At 40.7% G+C, this 19,889-nt stretch overlaps 2 protein-coding genes across 3 annotated transcripts in view; one reads left to right on the top strand and one right to left on the bottom strand.

The window, feature by feature from the left end:
* RBMS2 (RNA binding motif single stranded interacting protein 2) overlaps positions 1 to 19,889 on the bottom strand; it is a 66,535-nt gene that overhangs the window by 34,082 nt on the left and 12,564 nt on the right. The gene's annotated exons all lie outside the window — the stretch shown is intronic.
* LOC110577826 (40S ribosomal protein S21-like) lies at positions 16,562 to 16,774 on the top strand. The gene has a single exon (XM_044914794.1). It carries the CDS (start codon positions 16,562 to 16,564, stop codon positions 16,772 to 16,774), a length of 213 nt encoding a protein of 70 aa, XP_044770729.1.

The following is a 19,889-nucleotide window of genomic DNA, read 5'->3' on the forward strand; positions in this document are numbered from 1 at the left end:
AATGTCTAGTGAGGGTAGAACATTTAAGGAACACAGGTATTTGAACTATGACTCAAATACGCTAAAGGAAATCTCTTATATAGACTGGTGCTTACAGAAACCAACTACAGCAAGAGCCCTCCCCTGAAGTATATGGGCAATTCTACGGTGGGCAGAGCCCTTTTGGACATAGTGGTTTTAGGGAGCACAGCCCATGTCTGCAACCCAAGTAATAACCAACCATGTCACCAGTTTGTGGGTACATGTCAGTGTGGTAATACCTCGTATGTACCAGGAAACGTACAGCAGAGAGTTTAATAACTTCTCAGGACAACAGAAGAATCTCTAAGGGTTAAGCAGCTGAAGTCAGAACGTGACAGCCAACTGCTTGGGAAGAATAGGTGTGGAACACAACTGAGCCCCCACTGAGTGTTATTCTGCATTACCAAATGACTCCACTATTCAGCTTGGCTGGTGGATCATCTGTGTCCAGGAGAATATATGGCCTGGGAAGGAACTGTAAAGTGAACAAGAATAAGCAGCATCATTAGAGCTCCATGGCTCAAAAAGAGAAGTGTATCTGCCTCTTCCACAATACAGCTCTTTCAGATAGAGAAAAGATAGGAAAAGAGAACGCCTGCCTATAGTCTGTTTTACCCTACCTCATCATTTACCATATTTTCATCATTTGACACAATTTCATTTTAGCCAGAAATAGATCATAAACCCACAGGAAGTTAGGAAACACCAGCACTCCTCTTTTCCACCCTCACACTACCTGTTCAAAGAATACCGAGATTGGCAGATTGGGGATCTGGTCTTATTAAGACTCAAAGTCATGAAAAGATTCTGCTCCTCTGGTCATTATAGAATTTTTTTTTCATTATAGAAATACTTTTGATTCACCAAACAATAAATACTGGCAATACTACACACCTGAAGGAACTGGCCTAACCCAATGATATGAAAGGTACGTGTGCCTACTCTATTTCCAGATCAAAATAAAATGTATATATGCAACCGGCCAGTAATACATCAGGTGTATCAAGTCCTTATCCTTGTTCTAGCCTGCCTTTTACAAGTCACAAAGACCTCACAAATTCTAATATAATATGCATACAAGTATCTCTAAAAAGATACAAGAGAAACAGCTGATAATTACGGCTACTAGAAAGGAATTAGGTATATGGAGGATGGGGTGAAAACAGACTTTTTCTATATTTCATTAATACCCATTTGAACCTTTTGGGTTTTGGGGGGGGTTTTTGGTTGTTGTTTTTTGGGGGGGTTCTTTTTTTTAAAGTTAAATTCAATTAATTAACATATAGTGTATTATTAGTTTCAGAGGTAGAGTTCAGTGACTCATCAATCTTATATAATACCCAGTGCTCAGGGGCACCTGGGTGGCTCAGTTGGTTAAACAGCTGCCTTCGGCTCAGGTCATGACCCCAGGGTCCTGAGATCAAGCCCCGCATCGGGCTCCCTGCTCAATGGGGAGCCTGCTTCTCTCTCTCCCTCTGCCTGCTGCTCCCCCATGCTTGTGCTCTCTCTCTCGCTATCTGTCAAATAAATAAATAAAATCTTAAAAAAAATACCCAGTGCTCATTCTATCCAGTGCCCTCCTTAATGCCCATAACCCAGTTACCCCATCCCCTCACCCCTTCCCGTCCAGCAAACCCTCAGTTTGTTTCCTATGATTAAAGTCTCTTATAGTTTGTCTCCCTCTCTGATTTTGTCTTGTTTTATTTTTCTCAGGTTTGTTTCTTTTACCAGCCAGAATCATGCTGTATGTATTGTTTTTTGATGTGTTTGTTGGAGATGTTCTCAGCCTAGCACACTCCTTTTATCCATTATATATTCCACAAAATTAGTGTCACTATTTGGGTTGCTTCATCCTGCTGTTATAATTATTTTTTTTAAGATTTTATTTATTTATTTGACAGAGAGAGAGACAGCAAGAGAGGGAACACAAGCAGGGCGAGTAGGAGAGGGAGAAGCAGGCAGGCTTCCCACTGAGCAGAGAGCCCAATGTGGGACTCGATCCCAGGACCCTGGGATCATGACCTGAGTCGAGGGCAGACACTTAATGACTGAGCCACCCAGGCGCCCCTGCTATTATAATTATGTCCACTTTTGTGCACAAACATGAGCACAGGGGCTGGAATTTGAAGGAAAGAGTGTCAGTTTGAGTCCTTGTCAATCTGAGGTGAAGGCGTGTTGACTTGGCATTGAGCAGGTGGCAGGCCATGCATACTGACTCGGGCAGGAGGGTGGCTGGACTGTGAATTTGGGACCCACAGGCCAATGACATCATGTGTGATGGGGACGTGGCTGGCTTTGCTCCTGGTCATGAATTCCTTTAACTTTTGTCTGGGAAACTCTATCTCACCTTCTATACTGAATGAAAGCCTTGCTGAATAAAGTATTCTTGGCTGTAGATTTTTTCCTTTTAGCACTTTGAATATATCATGCCACTCCCTTCTGGCCTGAAAAAGTTTCTCCTGAAAAACCCACTGATAGCTTTATGGGGTTTCCCTTGTATGTAACTGCTTTCCTTTCTCTTGCTGCTTTTAAAATTCTCTTTATCACTACTTTTGGCCACCTTATTTACTTTGTGTCTTGTGCAGAACTCTTTGGATTGGTTTTGTTGGGGGCTATCTGTGCCTCCTGGATCTGGATTTCTCTTTCCTTCCCCAGATTCAGGAAATTTTCAGCTATTATTTCTTCAGATAAATCTGCCCCGTTTTCTCTCTTCTCCTTCTGGGATCCCTATCATGCAACTGTTATGCTTGACAGTGTCGCTGAGTTCCTTGGGCCTATTCTTTTTTTTAAGATTTTATTCACTTATTTGTCAGAGAGAAAGAGACACAGCACAACCAAGGGGAGTGGCAAGCAGAGGGAGAAGCAGGCTCATCACTGAGCCAGGAGCCTAATGCGGTACCCAATCCCAGGACCCCGGGACCATGACCCAAGCCAAAGGCAGACACTCAAGCGACTGAGCCACCCAGGCGTCCCCCCAGGCCTATTCTCATTTTGCATATTTTTTCCCCTCTCATCTGCTCAACTTGATTACTTTCCATTACTCTGTCCTCCAGGCTGCTGATTTGTTCTTCTACTTCCTCTTGTTTGCCATTTATTCCAGGTGGTCTATTTTTATTTTCATTTAGTGAGTTCATTATCTCTAATTGGTTCTTTTTTAGGTCTCCTGTCTCTTGGTGGAGGGTCTCGTGGAGGTCCTGCACTCCTTTCTCAATTCTAGAGAGTATCTTTATAAGCATTACTTTAAATTCACTATCAGACATATTACTTATCTCCATTCTGTTTAACTCTCTTGCTATGATTTTGTTCCACTTTTTCAGTTGGGACATATACCTCTGTCTCCTCATTTTGTCTATTGCTGCATCTGTTTCCACATGTTAGGAAAGTCAGTTATGCCTCCCACACTTGAAAGTAGTGGCTTTATGAAGAAGAGGTCTTGGAGTGCCCCGCAGTACAATGTCTCCTTTTCACCAGAAAATAGTGCTTCAGGGTGTCTCCTTGTGTGTTGCGTGCACCCTCCTGTTGTGGCTGGGATGTGTTTGCCTTCAGTCCAGGCTGCAATGGCTCTCTTTGCCCTGTTGCAGGCAGAGTCTGGTGCCTGTGGTGTTAGTGGGCTGGTCCGGGGTCGCCTTGGGCTTGAGTTGAGTCAGACCGGGTGTTTGCCAGAGATGAAGTAGCACCAAACTGCAGGGCACTTTCCCTGTGTTGTTCCCTGAGAAGCTTTTATTGGTGGGGTGTGGGGGGCCTACAGTCAGACCAACTGCCTGCCCCCCAGCCCACTGCTGGGGTCACAGTCAGACTGGTGTGTGGTTATCTTCTCCTTCCCCTGGAGCATGACTCACTTTGGAGTGCTGCTGACCCTTGTCTGGGCTGCTTGCACACTGCCAGGCCTGTGGCACTGCTTTGATGGGATCTTGCCAAGAACGTATCGGAGCAGGTGGATCTGCTTTGCTGTGGCCTCTTGTCTGTGCCGGGCTGCAGAGAGTCTGTTCTGCCAGTCTTCGGGTCACTTTCTGAGTTATTTATGCCAATGTGGGTGTTCTCTAGGTTGCCAAGTGGCAAGAGGTGAGCCCAGGGTCCTCCTACTCCATCATCTTCCCAGCAGCCTCTGCCTGAACCTTTTGTTTTACACCAAGTCCATACATCTATTATCTATTTAAAAACAAATAAAAGTTGGGGCAGCTGACAGGCTCAGTCAGTAGAGCATCCAACTCTTTTTCTTTTTTTAAGATTTTATTTATTCATTTGAGAGAGAGAGAGTGAGAGAACAAGCAGAGGGGTAAAGGGAGAGGGAGAAGCAGGCTCCCTGCCAAGCAGGGAGCCTGACGCAGGACTCGATCCAGGGACGCGGATTTCATGACCCGAGCCAAAGGCAGACGCTCAACTGACTGAGCCACCCAGGTGCCCCAAGCATCCAACTCTTGATCTCAGGTCTTGAGTTTGGGCCCTACATTGGGTGTAGAGATTTTTTCTTAAGTTTATTTTTTTAGTACTCTCTACGCCCAATGTGGGGCTTGAACCCAAGACCTCGAGATCAAGAGTCAGATGCTCTTCTGACTGAGCCAGCCAGGTGCCCCATGATCACTTTAAAATAAATAAATAAAAGTCTCTTGGGCGCCTGGGTGGCTCAGTTGGTTGGGCAACTGCCTTCGGCTCAGGTCATGATCCTGGAGTCCTGGGATCGAGTCCCGCATCGGGCTCCCTGCTCGGCGGGGAGTCTGCTTCTCCCTCTGGTCCTCCTCCTCTCATGCTCTCTGTCTCTCATTCCCTCTCTCTCTCAAATAAATAAATAAAATCTTTAAAATAAAATAAAATAAAATAAAAGTCTCTTAAAATTTTGACTGGAGCGCCTGGGAGGCTCAGTTGGTTGGGTGTCTGCCTTCGGCTCAGGTTATAATCCCAGGGTTCTGGGATCAAGCCTGGTGTCAGGTTTCCTGCTGGGTGGGAAGTCTGCTTCTCCCTCCCCCTCTGCACTCCCCCTGCTTGTCCACGCTCTCTCCCTCCCTCTCTCTCAAATAAAATCTTAAAAAAAAAAAAACCTGACATACTATTTTTTTTTAAATAGGATAGAATATTGGGGCACCTGGGTAGCTCAGTCAGTTAAGCATCTGCCTTCCACTCAGCTCATGATCCCAGGGTCCTGGGATTCAGCCCCGTGTCAGGCACCTGGCTCAGTGGGGAGTCTGCCCCTCTCCCCAACCCCTGCTTGTGCTCACTCTCTCTCTCTCTCAAGTGAATAAATCTTAAAAAAAAAAAGTAGGATAGAACATTAAAACACTTGAGTCTATATAGCCTAAGTCCTGGATCCATGATCTTCTAATTCCTAAAATACCTTAAATCTCAAAAAGACAGTGATCTGAACAAAACTAGTCCTTAGCAAAGTGTTAACCTACTTTATCAAACTCAAGACCTAAACTACAATTGGAATGGGGCAGAGGTTGGAGGTAAGGTGTGGAGGTGAGGACTTGTTGCTAAACAGCACTGAATGTCAAAAACCAATTACAGTATATCCTTAAACAACACAGGTTTGAACTGTGCAGGTCCACTTATATGCAGATTTTTTTCGATACAGTACAGTACTGTAAATGTCTTTTTTCTTCCTTATGACATTCTTAATAACATTTTCTTTTCTCTAGCTTACTTTAATGGTGAGAATACAGCATATAATACATATCACATACAAAGTATGTATTAATCAACCATTTATGTTATTGGTAAGACTTCTGGTCAACAGTAGGCTATTAGTAGTTAAGTTTTGGGAGAGTCAAAAGCTATACCCGGATTTTCGACTGCACAGGGGTTCACTGCCCCTAATCCTGGCATTATTCAAGACAAAGGGATAAGTTCCCCAAAAAAGGAGGAGAAAATTTTTTTTAATTCTTTATTTAAATTCAATTTAGTTAACATACTGAATTATTAGTTTCAGGGGTAGAATTTAGTGATCATCAGTAGCATATAACACCCAGTGCTCATCAAGTGCCCTCTGTAATGCCCACCACCCAGTTACCCCATAACCCCATCCACCTCCTTTCCAGCAACCCTGTTTGTTTCCTAGAGTTAAGAGTCTTTTGGGGCACCTGGTGGCTCAGTCAGTTAAGCATCTGCCTTTAGCTCAGGTCATGATCCCAGAGTCCTGGGATCGAGCCCCACATTGGGCTACTTGCTCAGGGTAGGGGGGGTGGGGGTGGGGAGGAGCCCGCTTCTCCCTCTCCCTGCCACTCCCCCTGCTCCTGTTCTCTCTCTCTGTCAAATAAATAAAATATACATATTTTTTAAAAGTCTCTTATGGTTTGCCTCCCTCTCTGTTTTTATCTTATTTTCTTTTTCCTTCCCTTCCCCTACGTTCATCTGTTTTGTTTCTTAAATTCCATATATGAGTGAAATCATACGGTATTTGTCTTTCTCTGAAGGAGAAAATTCTCTCCAGTTCCTGGATAGCAATGTGTAAGATTATGTAAGAATTTCTGCAAGGTCTAGTATCCACAGTCACATAAATATATACTATGTATGTAACAGCTATAATATAGTAGCATCTCTAAAGAATATAGAAAAAGGGAAAATCCTTACTCTCAAGTTGATATATTAAAAGAGCTACTTTTCTTTTTCCTTATTACAAAATAATTTTGACAGAACTTACAGCACAGAATCTCAGGCTCCTACTTAGCTACTAAAGGAATCGTGTGGAGGCGAAATTAGAAAAATTAGAAAAAAAATTTAGAAAGGGAATAAGGGACTTATACTTTAAGATAACCTTCTACTGTCCCTGACATCTTTCCTTTTCTCTAGTCTCCCTCTTCTCTCCTACTCCCTTCCTTTCTTCCTCCACTTTTCCCCCTTCTTTTCTATCTTTGCTTAGGCTTACTCCTGACAGTTTTGTTCAGTGATATCCTTAAGTAATAACTAGTCTGGTTGTGGTAAAGTTGCTCACATCCTACCTGTTAAAAAAAAAAAGAAGAAGAAGATGACACTTCTGGCAGAGGATAGGAAGCAAAGTTTAATAACAAGAACTTTGGGGTGCCTGGGTGGCTCAGTAATTAAGCGTCTGCCTTCGGCTCAGGTCATGATCCCGGGGTCCTGGGTCCAGCCCTGCATCGAGCCCCGCATAGGGCTCCCTGCTCGGCAGGAAGCCTGCTTCTCCCTCTCCCACTCCCCCTGCTTGTGTTCGCTCTCTCGCTGTGTCTCTCTCTGTCAAGTAAATAAATAAAAATCTTAAAAAAAAAAAAATAACAAGAACTTTTTTAAATTTTATAATGGAAAACATACAAAAATAAACAAAAGAGTATAATGAATCCTTACATACTTACCACTTAGCTTCAGCAATTATTCATGGACAAACTGCTTCATCTGTAGCTCTACCTATTTCCCCACCTCCCATAGGATTTCAAAGCAAATACTAAATATATCATGTCATTCTAAAATATTTCAGCATGTAACCCGGAAAAAAATATTTTTTTCAAGTTTATTTACTTACTTAAGCAATCTTTTTTTTTTTTTTAAAGATTTTATTTATTTGACAGAGACACAGCGAGAGAGGGAACACAAGCAGGGGGAGTGGGATAGGGAGAAGCAGGCTTCCCGCCGAGCAGGGAGCCCTATGCGGGGCTCAATGCGGGGCTTGATCCCAGGACCCTGGGCTCAATGCGGGGCTTGATCCCAGGACCCTGGGATCATGACCTGAGCCGAAGGCAGACGCTTAACGACTGAGCCACCCAGGCGCCCCTACTTAAGCAATCTTTACACCCAATGTGGGGCTCAAACTCACAAAGCTGAGACCAAGAGTTGCACACTCTTCAAACTGAGCCAGCCAGGGGGCACCTGGGTGGCTCAGTTGGTTAAGCGACTGCGTTCGACTCAGGTCATGATCCTGGAGTCCCAGGATCGAGTCCCACATCAGGCTTCCTGCTTAGCAGGGAGTCTGCTTCTCTCTCCGACCCTCCCCCCTCTTGTGCTCTCTCTCTTTCATTCTCTCTCTCTCAAATAAATAAAATCTTTAATAAAAAAAAAAAAAACTGAGCCAGCCAGGTGGCCCTGAAAAAAAAAATCTCTTTTATAAAACAAAGCACAATATCATTATATCACCTAAAAAATTAATAATTCCCGGGGTGTCTGGCTGGCACAGGTGGTAGAGCATATTACTCTTGACCTTGGGGTTTTAGGTTTGAACCCACATTGGGCGTAGAGCTTACTTAAAAAAAAACAAAAAAAGAAAAACTTCCATTGTCTCACAGATGTCAAAATTTTGTTTTGTCTCATCTTGAAGTTTATTTGTTTGAAAATAGGATCCAGGAGTGCCTGGGTGGCTCAGTCGTTAAGCGTCTGCCTTTGGCTCAGTTCATGATCCCAGGGTCCTGGGATGGAGCCCCACATTGGGCTCCCTGCTTCTCCCTCTCCCACTCCCCCTGCTTGTGTTCCCTCTCTCGCTGTCTCTCTCTCTCTCAAATAAATAAATAAAATCTTAAAAAAAAAAAGAAAATAGGATCCAAAGGATCCAAATAAGGTCCACATATTGTGACTGGTTGCTATGTCTGACATATCTTAAATCAATAGGTTCCCGGGGCGCCTGGGTGGCTCAGTCGTTAGGCGTCTGCCTTCGGCTCGGGTCATGATCCCAGGGTCCTGGGATCGAGCCCCGCATCGGGCTCCCTGCTCGGCGGGAAGCCTGCTTCTCCCTCTCCCACTCCCCCTGCTTGTGTTCCCTCTCTCGCTGTGTCTCTGTCAAATAAATAAATAAAATCTTTAAAAAAAAAAAATCAATAGGTTCCCTATTCATTCCTTTTTTTTTTTCCAATTTATTTGTTAAGGAAATTGTGTTGATTGATACATAGTAGTATAAATATTAAATCATTCAAAAAACATTTATTAAGTGCCTACTATTTGGAGAATAAAAACAAGAAGCTATAACTGAACAATTGGGGTGCCTGGGTGGCTCCGTCAGCTAAGTGTCCAACTCTTGATTTCAACTCAGGTCATGATCTCAGGGTTGTGAGCCCTCCATCAGGCTCTGTGCTGGGCATGGAGCCTACTTAAAATTCTCTCCCTCGACCCCTCCCCTCTCTCTAAAAAAATAATAAATATATATAACTGAACAATTATTGTTGTATTTTATGTAATGTAACATGTGGAGATGCTATGAAGAAATGCAAAATAAGAAAAGACTGGCCTTCAATGGGCATAAAATGTAATGCAAAAACAGAATAATGACAAAAAAAAAATCAAAACAAAAAATAGTGACAATGTAAAAGTGCCCCGGCCTAGGCTCTCAAAAGTGACTACTGAAGTTAATCTACAAACAAAACAAAATAAAACACACAAAAAAAACTGGAAAAGCAAATACAAGAAAACTGCAACTGACCTATTATTTTATTATCTTTTTATCAGGCAAAGAGAAGGCAAAATAACATTTGCTGGCTATTTACTATGTTCCAAGCCCTAGAGGATTTTGTTATCTAATATAATCTTTACAAAGAAGATAATAAGACAAGTACCATTTACATTTTGGTTTTTATTGATTTGGAAACTGAGATTCAGAGGAGTTTGTTACTTTCCCAAGTTCACATAATTGATCAATAGTAGAATCTTATTCTTAATGCAGGATCATCTGGCTCACACACCCATAGCCTTTCCATTGCTATTTCTTTGAAAAAGCAATGGCTTTCACAAACTATAAGCAAGGTCAATAATTAACCCCAATTATTAAAAAAAGAAAAATCAATTTCTAAAACGTCTTTAAGGGATGACCTGGGTGGCTCAGTCGGTTAAGTGTCTGCCTTTGGCTCAGGTCATGATCTCGGGGTCCTGGGATCGAGTCCCACATGGGGCTCCACTCCCACATCAGGCTCCCTGCTCAGCAGGAAGCCTGCTTCTGCTTCTCCCTCGGCCTGCTGCTCCCCCTGCTTGTGCTTGCTCTCTCTCTCTCTCTCTGACAAATAAATAAATAAAATCTTTAAAAAAAATACCCCATTCCCCTAACCCCCTCCCCTTTGTTGTCATTTTTTGACTCTTCATTTAAAGAAGTTTTATATATTTATTTGAAAGCCTAAGGAGAGGGAGAGAGATGGGGGAAGAGCCAACGAAGCAATCAGATCACACACAATATTTATCAATTAAGTTCACCACCTTATATGGGTTCATGGCACCCCAAAACAATTAAAATAGTAACATCAAAGATCACTGATCACAGATTACCATAAACAATAACAATTTTAAAAATTTGAAATATTGCAAAGATTACCAGAATGACACGAAGTGAGCAAATGCTATTGGAAAAATGGTGCCAAGTTGCTTAACACAGGGCTGCCACAAATCTTCAATTTGTAAAAAACACAATACCTGCACAGAACAATAAAGTGAAGCACAATAGGATGAGGTATGCCTATACACATTCAGCTTTGCTACTCCACAATGGTTTTTTGTTTGTTTAGAGAGAGAGAGCATGAGTGGGGAGAGGGGCAAAGGGAGAGGGAGAGAGAGAGAATCCCAAGCAGGTTCCATGCTCACGGAGCAGCCCAACATGGGGCTTGATCTCAAGACCCTGAGATCATGACCTGAGCCGAAGGCAGATGCCCAACAAATGAGCCACCCAGGCGCCCCAAACCCCAACATTCTTTAAGGGCAAGGCAAGTATTATTTTTGGTAGTTGAAATGGGGGGGGAGGGGTAAACTGTTAGCATGCCTGGCTCTCCCAGTTTGCAAATCCTATAATTATGAAATAATGATTTAATAATAATTCAACTTGGGTTAACAACAACAAAAAAAATCATTTTCTTTCCTTTATTTTACAAATGAGGAAAAATCAGATTCAGTTTTTATATAGGCACTCAATTATTCACTATTCATTTAGGAATTAAGCAGGCAATGAATCAATGTTTACTAAACGTTTTTTCCTTGATTATAGATCCCTTTAACTAGCAGAAAGTGGTTACGTGTGCTCAAAAATATAAAAAAATTAACACAGGCTACAAAGACTTAGGCTTGATTCTAGTGTGGCCATGTACTAGCTGTGTGACTCTCGATTAGTTGCCTAACCTTACTGGTAACATGGGGACAGTAACAGTACCTATGCAATAGAATTGTTATGGAGATGAAAATAAATACATGTAAGGCTCTTATAATAGCGCCTGAGATATAAAAAGAGTTCACATCTATTTATTTAACAAATACTGAATGCCTTCTTTAGAGTACCTGGCAAGGACAGGTACCAAGGACAAAATGCTGAGCTATACCAGAGATAGTCTTGGTCCTAATGACATTTAGCATTTAGCGGAGATAAAGACATTAATCAAATAATCATAAAGTAATTGCATAATTACCCACCGTGATAAATGGGCTAGAAAGAAAAAGAACAGAAAGCTGTGACCTACTTTAGTTAGTCTGGTCAAAAAGGTGATATTTAAGTGCAACTTCAAGGATGAGAAGAAACTAGCCATTCAGAGAATGAAAGAGAAGATCATTTCAGAAAGAGGGAATGTGGGCAAAAGATATAAGGTGGGGCTTTTTTTTTTTTTAATATTTTATTTATTTATTTGACAGAGAGAGAGAGAGAGAGAACACAAGCAGGGGGAGCAGCAGGCAGAGGGAGCGGCAAAAGCAGGCTCCCTGCTGAGCAGAGAGCCCGATGCGGGGCTTGATCCCAGGACCCCGGGATCATGACCTGAGCCGAAGGCAGACACACTTAACCAACTGAGCCACCCAGGCACCCCATAAGGTGGGACTTTCAAATGAACCTAAAAGGAACAGAAGGCCAGTGAAGCTAGAGTGTAATGAAGGAGGGAGAGGGACACAGAGCCTTCCAGCCTGTGTTGAAGTACTTGGTTTTCATTCTGAACACATTAGACTGTTGGTGAATAATTTTATGCAAGAAAGAAGTTATAAGATCTGATCAATGTTTTGAAAATATTACTGTGGCTACTATGGGAAGAACAAATTAGAGTGAGGCAGGAGTTGAAATGGGAAGATCAATTAGGCAGTCACTATAGTACCCAAACAAGAAACAATGCAGTCTATAACTGGAGAGATGGCAGTAAAGATTTAAAAAAAAAAAAAAGGTGGAAAGATTTGAGATTTAGTTTATAGGTAGAATCAACAGGACTAGTTTATAGACTGGATGTAGGCAAGGACAGCTGGAGTAACTGGATGGATGGCAGTATCATTTATAACACTGTAGAGATTAGGGGAGGGCAATTTGAGGACTACAAAGTTAGCATTACAGTTTGAATATGTTAAATTTGAGGGGCACCTGGCTGGCTCAGTCGGTAAAACATTTGACTCTTGATCTCAGAGTCATGGGTTCAAGCCCCACATTGGGCCTAGAGCTTACTTAAAAAAAAAACAAAACAGGGCGCCTGGGTGGCTCAGTTGGTTAAGTGACTGCCTTCGGCTCAGGTCATGATCCTGGAGTCCCGGGATCGAGTCCCGCATCGGGCTCCCTGCTCGGCAGGGAGTCTGCTTCTCCCTCTGACCCTCCCCCCTCTCCTGCTCTCTCTCTCATATAAATAAATAAAATCTTTAAAAAAAAAAACAAACAACCAAACAAAAAGAAAAACTTGAATCATCTGTGAGATTTCCAGAAAAAATATCAATTAGGCAGTTGGATACACAGAGGAGAGGTCTGGCCTAGCAATCATAATCTGTAAATCCGTTAGCATAGTAATAACTAAAATCTAGGAAGAAAGTGTATTTAGAGAGAAGGTAAGGTAAGAAGGTCTAAAGAACCTAAAGAACTCTAAATAATCAGAAATTGAATAAAGTAACTGACAAAGAGACCAAAAGAGAAGGGCCAAAAGGGCGAGACCCAAAGTGGTTGTATAACCGGAGGCAAGGAAAGAGAGTGCTTCAAGAAATGGAGAATAGTCAAACAAACAAAACCAAAAACAAAACAAAAACAAACCTAGTTGGATTTGGCAACTTGGAAGTACTTTATTGACTAGATCAAACAAAAGAATCAGTGAGCCTGAAGAGTGATCATTTGAAATTGCCTAGTCAGGGGCACCTGGGTGGCTCAGTAGTTAAGCGTCTGCCTTCGGCTCAGGTCATGATCCCAGGATTCTGGGATCATGACCCTAGCGGAAAGCAGACGCCCAACTGAGCTACCCAGACCCCCTTAAATAAATAAAATTTTAAAATTAATTAATTAATTTTAAAAATCAACAAGAAAAAAAAATCTCTCATACAAGAAAACCTCCATAAGGCTATTAGTGGATGTTTTAGCAGAAACCTTGCCCACCAGGAGACAATGGGATCTTATATTCAAAATGATGAAAGAAAGAAGAAAAATGCCAACCAAGAATAATTTACCCAGAAATGAAGGTGAGAAACACTTTCCCTAACGAAGAAAAACCAGGAAAATTCATCACCACTCAGCCTAACTTGTAAGAAATGCTAAAAGGAATTCACTGAGCTAAAATGAAAGGATGCTAACTGGCAATATGAAAACACATGGGGGCGCCTGGGTGGCTCAGTCGTTAAACGTCTGCCTTCGGCTCAGGTCATGATCCCAGGGTCCTGGGATCGAGCACCGCATTGGGCTCCCTGCTCAGCAGGAAGCCTGCTTCGCCCTCTCCCACTCCCCCTTCTTGTGTTCCCTCTCTCGCTGTGTCTCTCTCTGTCAAATAAATAAATAAAATCTTTAAAAAAAAAAAAAGAAAACATATGAAAATGCACAACACAGTGGTAAAGCTAAACATATAATCAGATTCAGAACATTCTAATAGTGTAGTATAGTGGTGTTTATCACTTAACTCTAGCATAAAGGTTAAAGAACAAAAGTACTGGGGCACCTGGCTGGTTCAGTTGATAGAGCATGGTGACTCTTGATCTCAGGGTCCTGAGTTCAAGCCCCACATAGGGTGTGGAGCCTACTAAAAAAAAAAAAAAGTACTAAAAATAGCTATCGTTACAATAATTTGTCAATGGATACACAACATAAAAAGATGTAAACTGTGATATAAAAACATAAAATGTCGGGGGGAGGGTAAAAGGGTAGGTTTTGTATGCAATCAAAGTCAAGTGTTATCAGCTTAAAAAAGACTCTTACCTCTAAGATGTTTAAAATCTGAAGGTAACCACAAAACAAAAACTTATAGTAAATACACATAAGATAAAGAGAAGGGAATTGAAGTATACCACTACAGAAAATCATTAATTCACAAAAAAAGACAAGAAAGGAAGGAAGAAAAGCACTATAAGACAGCCAGAAATAGGGACACCTGGCTGGCTCCATTGGTAGAGCATGCGAATCTTGATTCTGAGGTTGTGAGTTCCAGCCCCACATTGGCAGGTAGAGTTACTTAAGGGAAAAAAAAAAAAAAAAAAAAGACAGCCAGAAACAATTAACAAGATGCCAATAATAAGTCCTTACCTAGCAATAATTACTTTAAATGTAAAGGATCCAATTTTCCAATCAAAATGCACAGAGTGGCTGAATGGATAAAAAACAAGACCCAACTTATATGTTGCCTACAAAAGACTCATAAGAAGAAAGTGAAGGGTTGGAAAAAGATATTCCATGCAAATGGAAACCAAAAGAGAGCAAGATAACTACACTTACATCAGAAAAGATAGACTTTAAGTAAAAAACTATAACAAGAGACAAAGATCATTATATAATGATAAAGCAGTCAATTCATCCAGAGGATATAAAAATTGTAAATATATATGTACCCAACATCAAAGCACCTAAGTACATTAAGCAAATACTAACAGATCAAAGGAAAAAATAGACAACAGTACAATAATAATAGGGGACTTCAATACCCCACTTTCAACAATGAATATCACCCAGCAGAAAATCAATACAGAAATGCAGGACTCGGGTGCCTTAGGCGGCTCAGTCGTTAAGCGTCTGCCTTCGGCTCAGGTCATGATCCCAGGGTACTGGGATTCAAGCCCCACATCGGGCTCCCTGCTCCGCGGAAAGCCTGCTTCTCCCTCTCCCACTCCTCCTGCTTGTGTTCCCTCTCTCGCTGTGTCTCTCTCTGTCAAATAAATAAAATCTTAAAAAAAAAAAAATGCAGGACTCAAACTATACTTTAGACCAAATGGCCCTAACAGACACATATAGGACATTCCATTCAAGAGTAGAACACACACTCTTTTCAAGTACACATGGAACATTCTCTAGCATAGAGCATGTATTAAATCACAAAACAAGTCTTGACGAATTCAAAAATACTGAAATCATATACCAAGTATCTTTTCTGGCCAAAATGGTATGAAACTAGAAATCAGTAACAGGAAGAAAATTAGAAAATTAACAAATATGTGGAAATTAAACAATATACTCCTGAACAACCTAATGAGTCAAAGATGAAATTTGTAAAGTCTAAACAAAAATGGTAATGCAACATACCAAAATTCATGATATGCAGCAAAAATAATGCAAAGAGGGAAGTTTATAGCAATAAATGCCTACATTAAGAAAAAAAATCTCGAAAAACCTCAAGGAGTTAGAGAAAGAATATGTTAAGCCCAAAGTTAACAGAAAAAATGAGAGAACAAAGATCAGAACAGAAATAAATAAAATAGAGAATAGATAAACAACAGAAAAGCTCAATGAAACTAAGTCCTGGTTTTTTGAAAAGATAAACAAAATTGACAACACGTTAGCTAGACTTACCAAGAAAAAGAGAACTCAAAATTATACATAAGAGACATTACAACTGATACCACAGAAATACAAAGGATCATTAAGAGATTGCCATGAACAATTATATACCACCAAATTCGATAACCTAGAATAGATAAATTCCTAGGAACATATAACCTACCAAGTCTTAATCATCAAAACAGACAAGCAAACAAAATACACAGAGAATCTGAACAGACCAGTAACAACCGAGGAGATTGAATTAGTAATCAAACACCTCCCAACAAAGAAAAGCCCAGGACCACAGCTTCATGGGAGAATTCTACTAAACATTTAAAGAAGAATTAACACCAGTTCTTCTCAACTCTTCCAAAAATTGAAGAGGAGGAAACATTCCTAAACTCATTTTGTAATACAAGGCCAGCATTATACTGATATCAAAGTTGGATGAGGACACTATAAGAAAACAACAGACCAAAATCTCTGATGAATAAAGATACAAAAATTCTCAACAAAATACTAGCAAAATAAATTCAACAACACATTAAAAAGACCATATCCCATGATCAAGTCAGATAGACTCTTGGGATGCAAGGACGTTTCAACATACAGAAATCAATAAATGTGATATACCACATTAATAGAATGAAAGACAAAAATCATATGATCATCTTGATACAGAAAAAGCAACTGACAAGATTCAACATCCTTTCATGATAAATATGCTCAATAAATTGGATATAGAAGGAACATAACTCAACATAATAAAGGCCATCTGTGAAAAGTCCACAGCTAATATACTCAACAGTGAAAGGCTGAAAGCTTTTCCTCAAAAATCAGGAACAAGACAAGGGTGCCCATTCTGACCACTTCTATTCAACATAGTATTAGAAGTCCTAGCCATGGCAAGTAGGCTAGAAAAGGAAAGGTATCCAGGGTGGCAGCAAGCGTGCCCTTGACATGCAGAACGATGCCAGCAAATTCATGGACCTGTTCATGCTGCAAAAGTACTCCTCCAGCAACCACATCATCAGTGCCAAAGACCACGCGTCCATCCAGAAGAACAGGGCCAAGGCTGACAAGGTGACAGGGGGGTTCAACGGCCAGTTTAAAACCTACACTATCTGTGGGGTCATTCGCAGGATGGGTGAGTCAGATGACTTCATCCTCTGACTGGCCAAGGCCAAGAGCATGGTTTCAAAGAACTTCTGACTGGGGCACCTGGCTGGCTCAGTCAGAGGAGCACATGACTCTTGATCTCAGGGTCTTGAGTTTCAGCCTCATGTGGGATGTAGAGATTACTTACATAAATAAAACTTAAAAAAAAAAAAAGAAAAGAACTTCTGACTGGAGAGGATCATGAATGTGGAATATTTGTCATAAATAAACAGCAATCCCCCCACCAAAAAAAGGAAATACAGGCATCCAAATCAGAAAAGAGGGCATATAACTGTTTGCTGATGATATATCTTGCATATAAAAATCATAAATCTCCACCAAGAAAGTGAGACCTAATAAGTGAATTGAGTAGTTTCAGGATACAAAACCAACATTAATAAATCAGTTGCATTTCTATATACTATCTAAAAAAAGAAAGAAAGAAAACAATTCCATGTTTTTGTTAAAACATCAGAAACAATAAAATACGTAAAAGTCAGCTAAAGAAGAAGGTGAAAGATCTGTACATTGAAAACTACATTGTTGAAAGAAACTGAAGGAGACACAAATGGAAAGATATCCCTGTTCATGAATCAGAAGAATTAAGATTGTTGAGATCTATCTCGAAAGCCATCTATAGATGCAATGCAATCCTTATGAAAATTCCAATGGCACTTTTCATAGAAACAGAAAAAACAATTCTAAAATTCATATGGAACCACAAAAGATCCCAAAGAGCCACAACAATCTTGAGAAAGAACAAAGCTAAAGGCCCCATTGCACCTCCTGATGTCAAACTATTTAAAAAGCTGTAGTCATCATAAATACATACACACATACATACATACATACCTATAGTAATCAAAACAGTTTGGTACCAGCACAAAATAGACACACAGATCAATGGAAAAGAAAAAAGAGCCCAGAAATAAACCCACGCTTATATGGTCAATTAATCTATGACAAAAAAGGCAAGAATATAGAACAGGGGAAAGACAGTCTCTTCAATAACTGGTGCTGGGAAAACTGAACAGCTACATGCAAAAAAATGAAACTGGACCACTTTCTTAGACCCATACACAAAAATAAATTCAAGGGATGCCTGGGTGGCTCAGTTGGTTAAGCGTCTGCCTTCGGCTCAAGTCATGATCCCAGAGTCCTGGGACTGAGTCCTGCATCAGGCTCCCTGCTTCTCCCTCTGCCTGCTTCTCCCTCTGCCTGTTGCTCCCCCTGCTTGTGCTCTCTCTCTCTCTCTCTGACAAATAAATAAAATCTTTTAAAAAATAAAAATTTTAAAAAAAAAGGAAGAAAATTAAAAATAGAAATCCATGGGGCATGGGGTACCCGGATGGCTCAGTCCACTGAGCGTCTGACTCCTGGTTTCAGTTCAGTTCATGAACTCAGGGTTGTGAGATCAAGGCCCCCATCAGGCTCCACGCTCAGTGCAGAGTCCGCTTGAGATTCTTTCCCTCTCCTTCTCCCTCTGCCCCTCCCCCACTCACATATGAGCATGCTCCCTCTCTCTCAAAAAATTAATAAAATCCTAAAAAAAGAAAAAGAAATCCATTAGATCCAGCAATCCCACTTCTGGGTATATATCCAAAGGAGATAAAATCACTTTCTCAAAGAGATATCTGGAGTCCCATGTTCACTGAAACAGTATTCACAATATCCAACACATGGAACCAATCTAAGCATCCACTGAAGGATAAAGAAAGAAAATGTTGTATATATACACAAAGGAATATTATTCAGCCATAAAAAGGTAATTCTGCTATTTGTGACAACATGGACGGACTTGTACGGCATTATGCTAAGTGAAATAAGTCAGGCAGAGAAAGACAAATACTGTATAACCTCGTTATATGTGGAATCTAAAAAACATCAAACTCATAGGAGTAGAGAGGAGAATGGTGGTTGCCAAGGGTTGAGAGGTGGGGCAAATAGGGAGATACTGGTCAAAGGGTACAAACTTCCAGTTATGAGATGAGTAAGTTCCAGGGACCTAATGTACAGCATGGTGATTATAGTTTAACACTACTGTATTGTATACTTCAAAGCTGCTAGGACAGCAGTGCTTTCATGAGCTCACAGTAATAATAACAAAAAGGTAATTATGTGAGGTGAAGGATATATTAACTAACCTTAGTGTGGCAAACCTTTTGCAATATAGATGTGTATCAAATCATCACATTTTATATATTAAACTTACAGAATGTTATATGTCAATTATATCTCAATAAAACTGTGGGGGGGGGGATAGTACCTGATGACTATGATGACCTATTTTAGTAGGACAATAGGGGCAAAAGCTAGACTGGAGGGGATGAAACATGAATAGGAGATTCTGAATTGAATACATGTAATTATCTCCATAGGCTCCCAAATCCCACTAAATTATTATAAGGATTTAAAAAAAGGGGGCGCCTGGGTGGCTCAGTCGTTAGGCATCTGCCTTTGGCTCAGGTCATGATCCCAGCATCCTGGGATCGAGCCCCACAACGGGCTCCCTGCTCCATGGGAAGCCTGCTTCTCCCTTTCCCACTCCCCCTGCTTGTGTTCCCTCTCTCACTATGTCTCTGTCAAATAAATAAATAAAATCTTTAAATAAATAAATAAATAAATAAAGATTTAAAAAAGACACAGGGGTGTCTGGCTGTCAGAAGAGCATGTGACTCAACCTCAGAGTCCTAAGTTCAAGGCCCACATTAGGTGTAGAGATTACTAAAAAAAATTAAAACTTTAATTTAAATAAATAAATAAATAAATTTTAAAAGACAAATTTCAGAGGACATAGAAAACAGATAATAGATCCCAAATTTTACAACCTGGACACCAGATAGATGATATATAACTTAGAGGAGCAAAGAAAGCTAAAACCTAATAGGAAGCAAACTAAGAGAAAGGTAATTCCGTAAAATTCCAGAAACACTCAAAAATTAGAGGCACCAAGTACCTAAAAAGACAGAGGCATTAGCCACACATCAAGCTACCACTATCCCACTTCTACCTCCCCTCCGGAAGAAAGCCAGTTTATTCTTTGGGGAGGTTGGAACTCTGGTTTCATAGCCACCAAGCAGAGTTGAGTGAATAAATACTAAAGTGAAAACATGAGGATTAAGCAATATTC

Source organism: Neomonachus schauinslandi, chromosome 5 (genome assembly GCF_002201575.2).
Source record: "Neomonachus schauinslandi chromosome 5, ASM220157v2, whole genome shotgun sequence".
In the NCBI taxonomy this organism is placed as follows: Eukaryota; Metazoa; Chordata; class Mammalia; order Carnivora; family Phocidae; genus Neomonachus; species Neomonachus schauinslandi.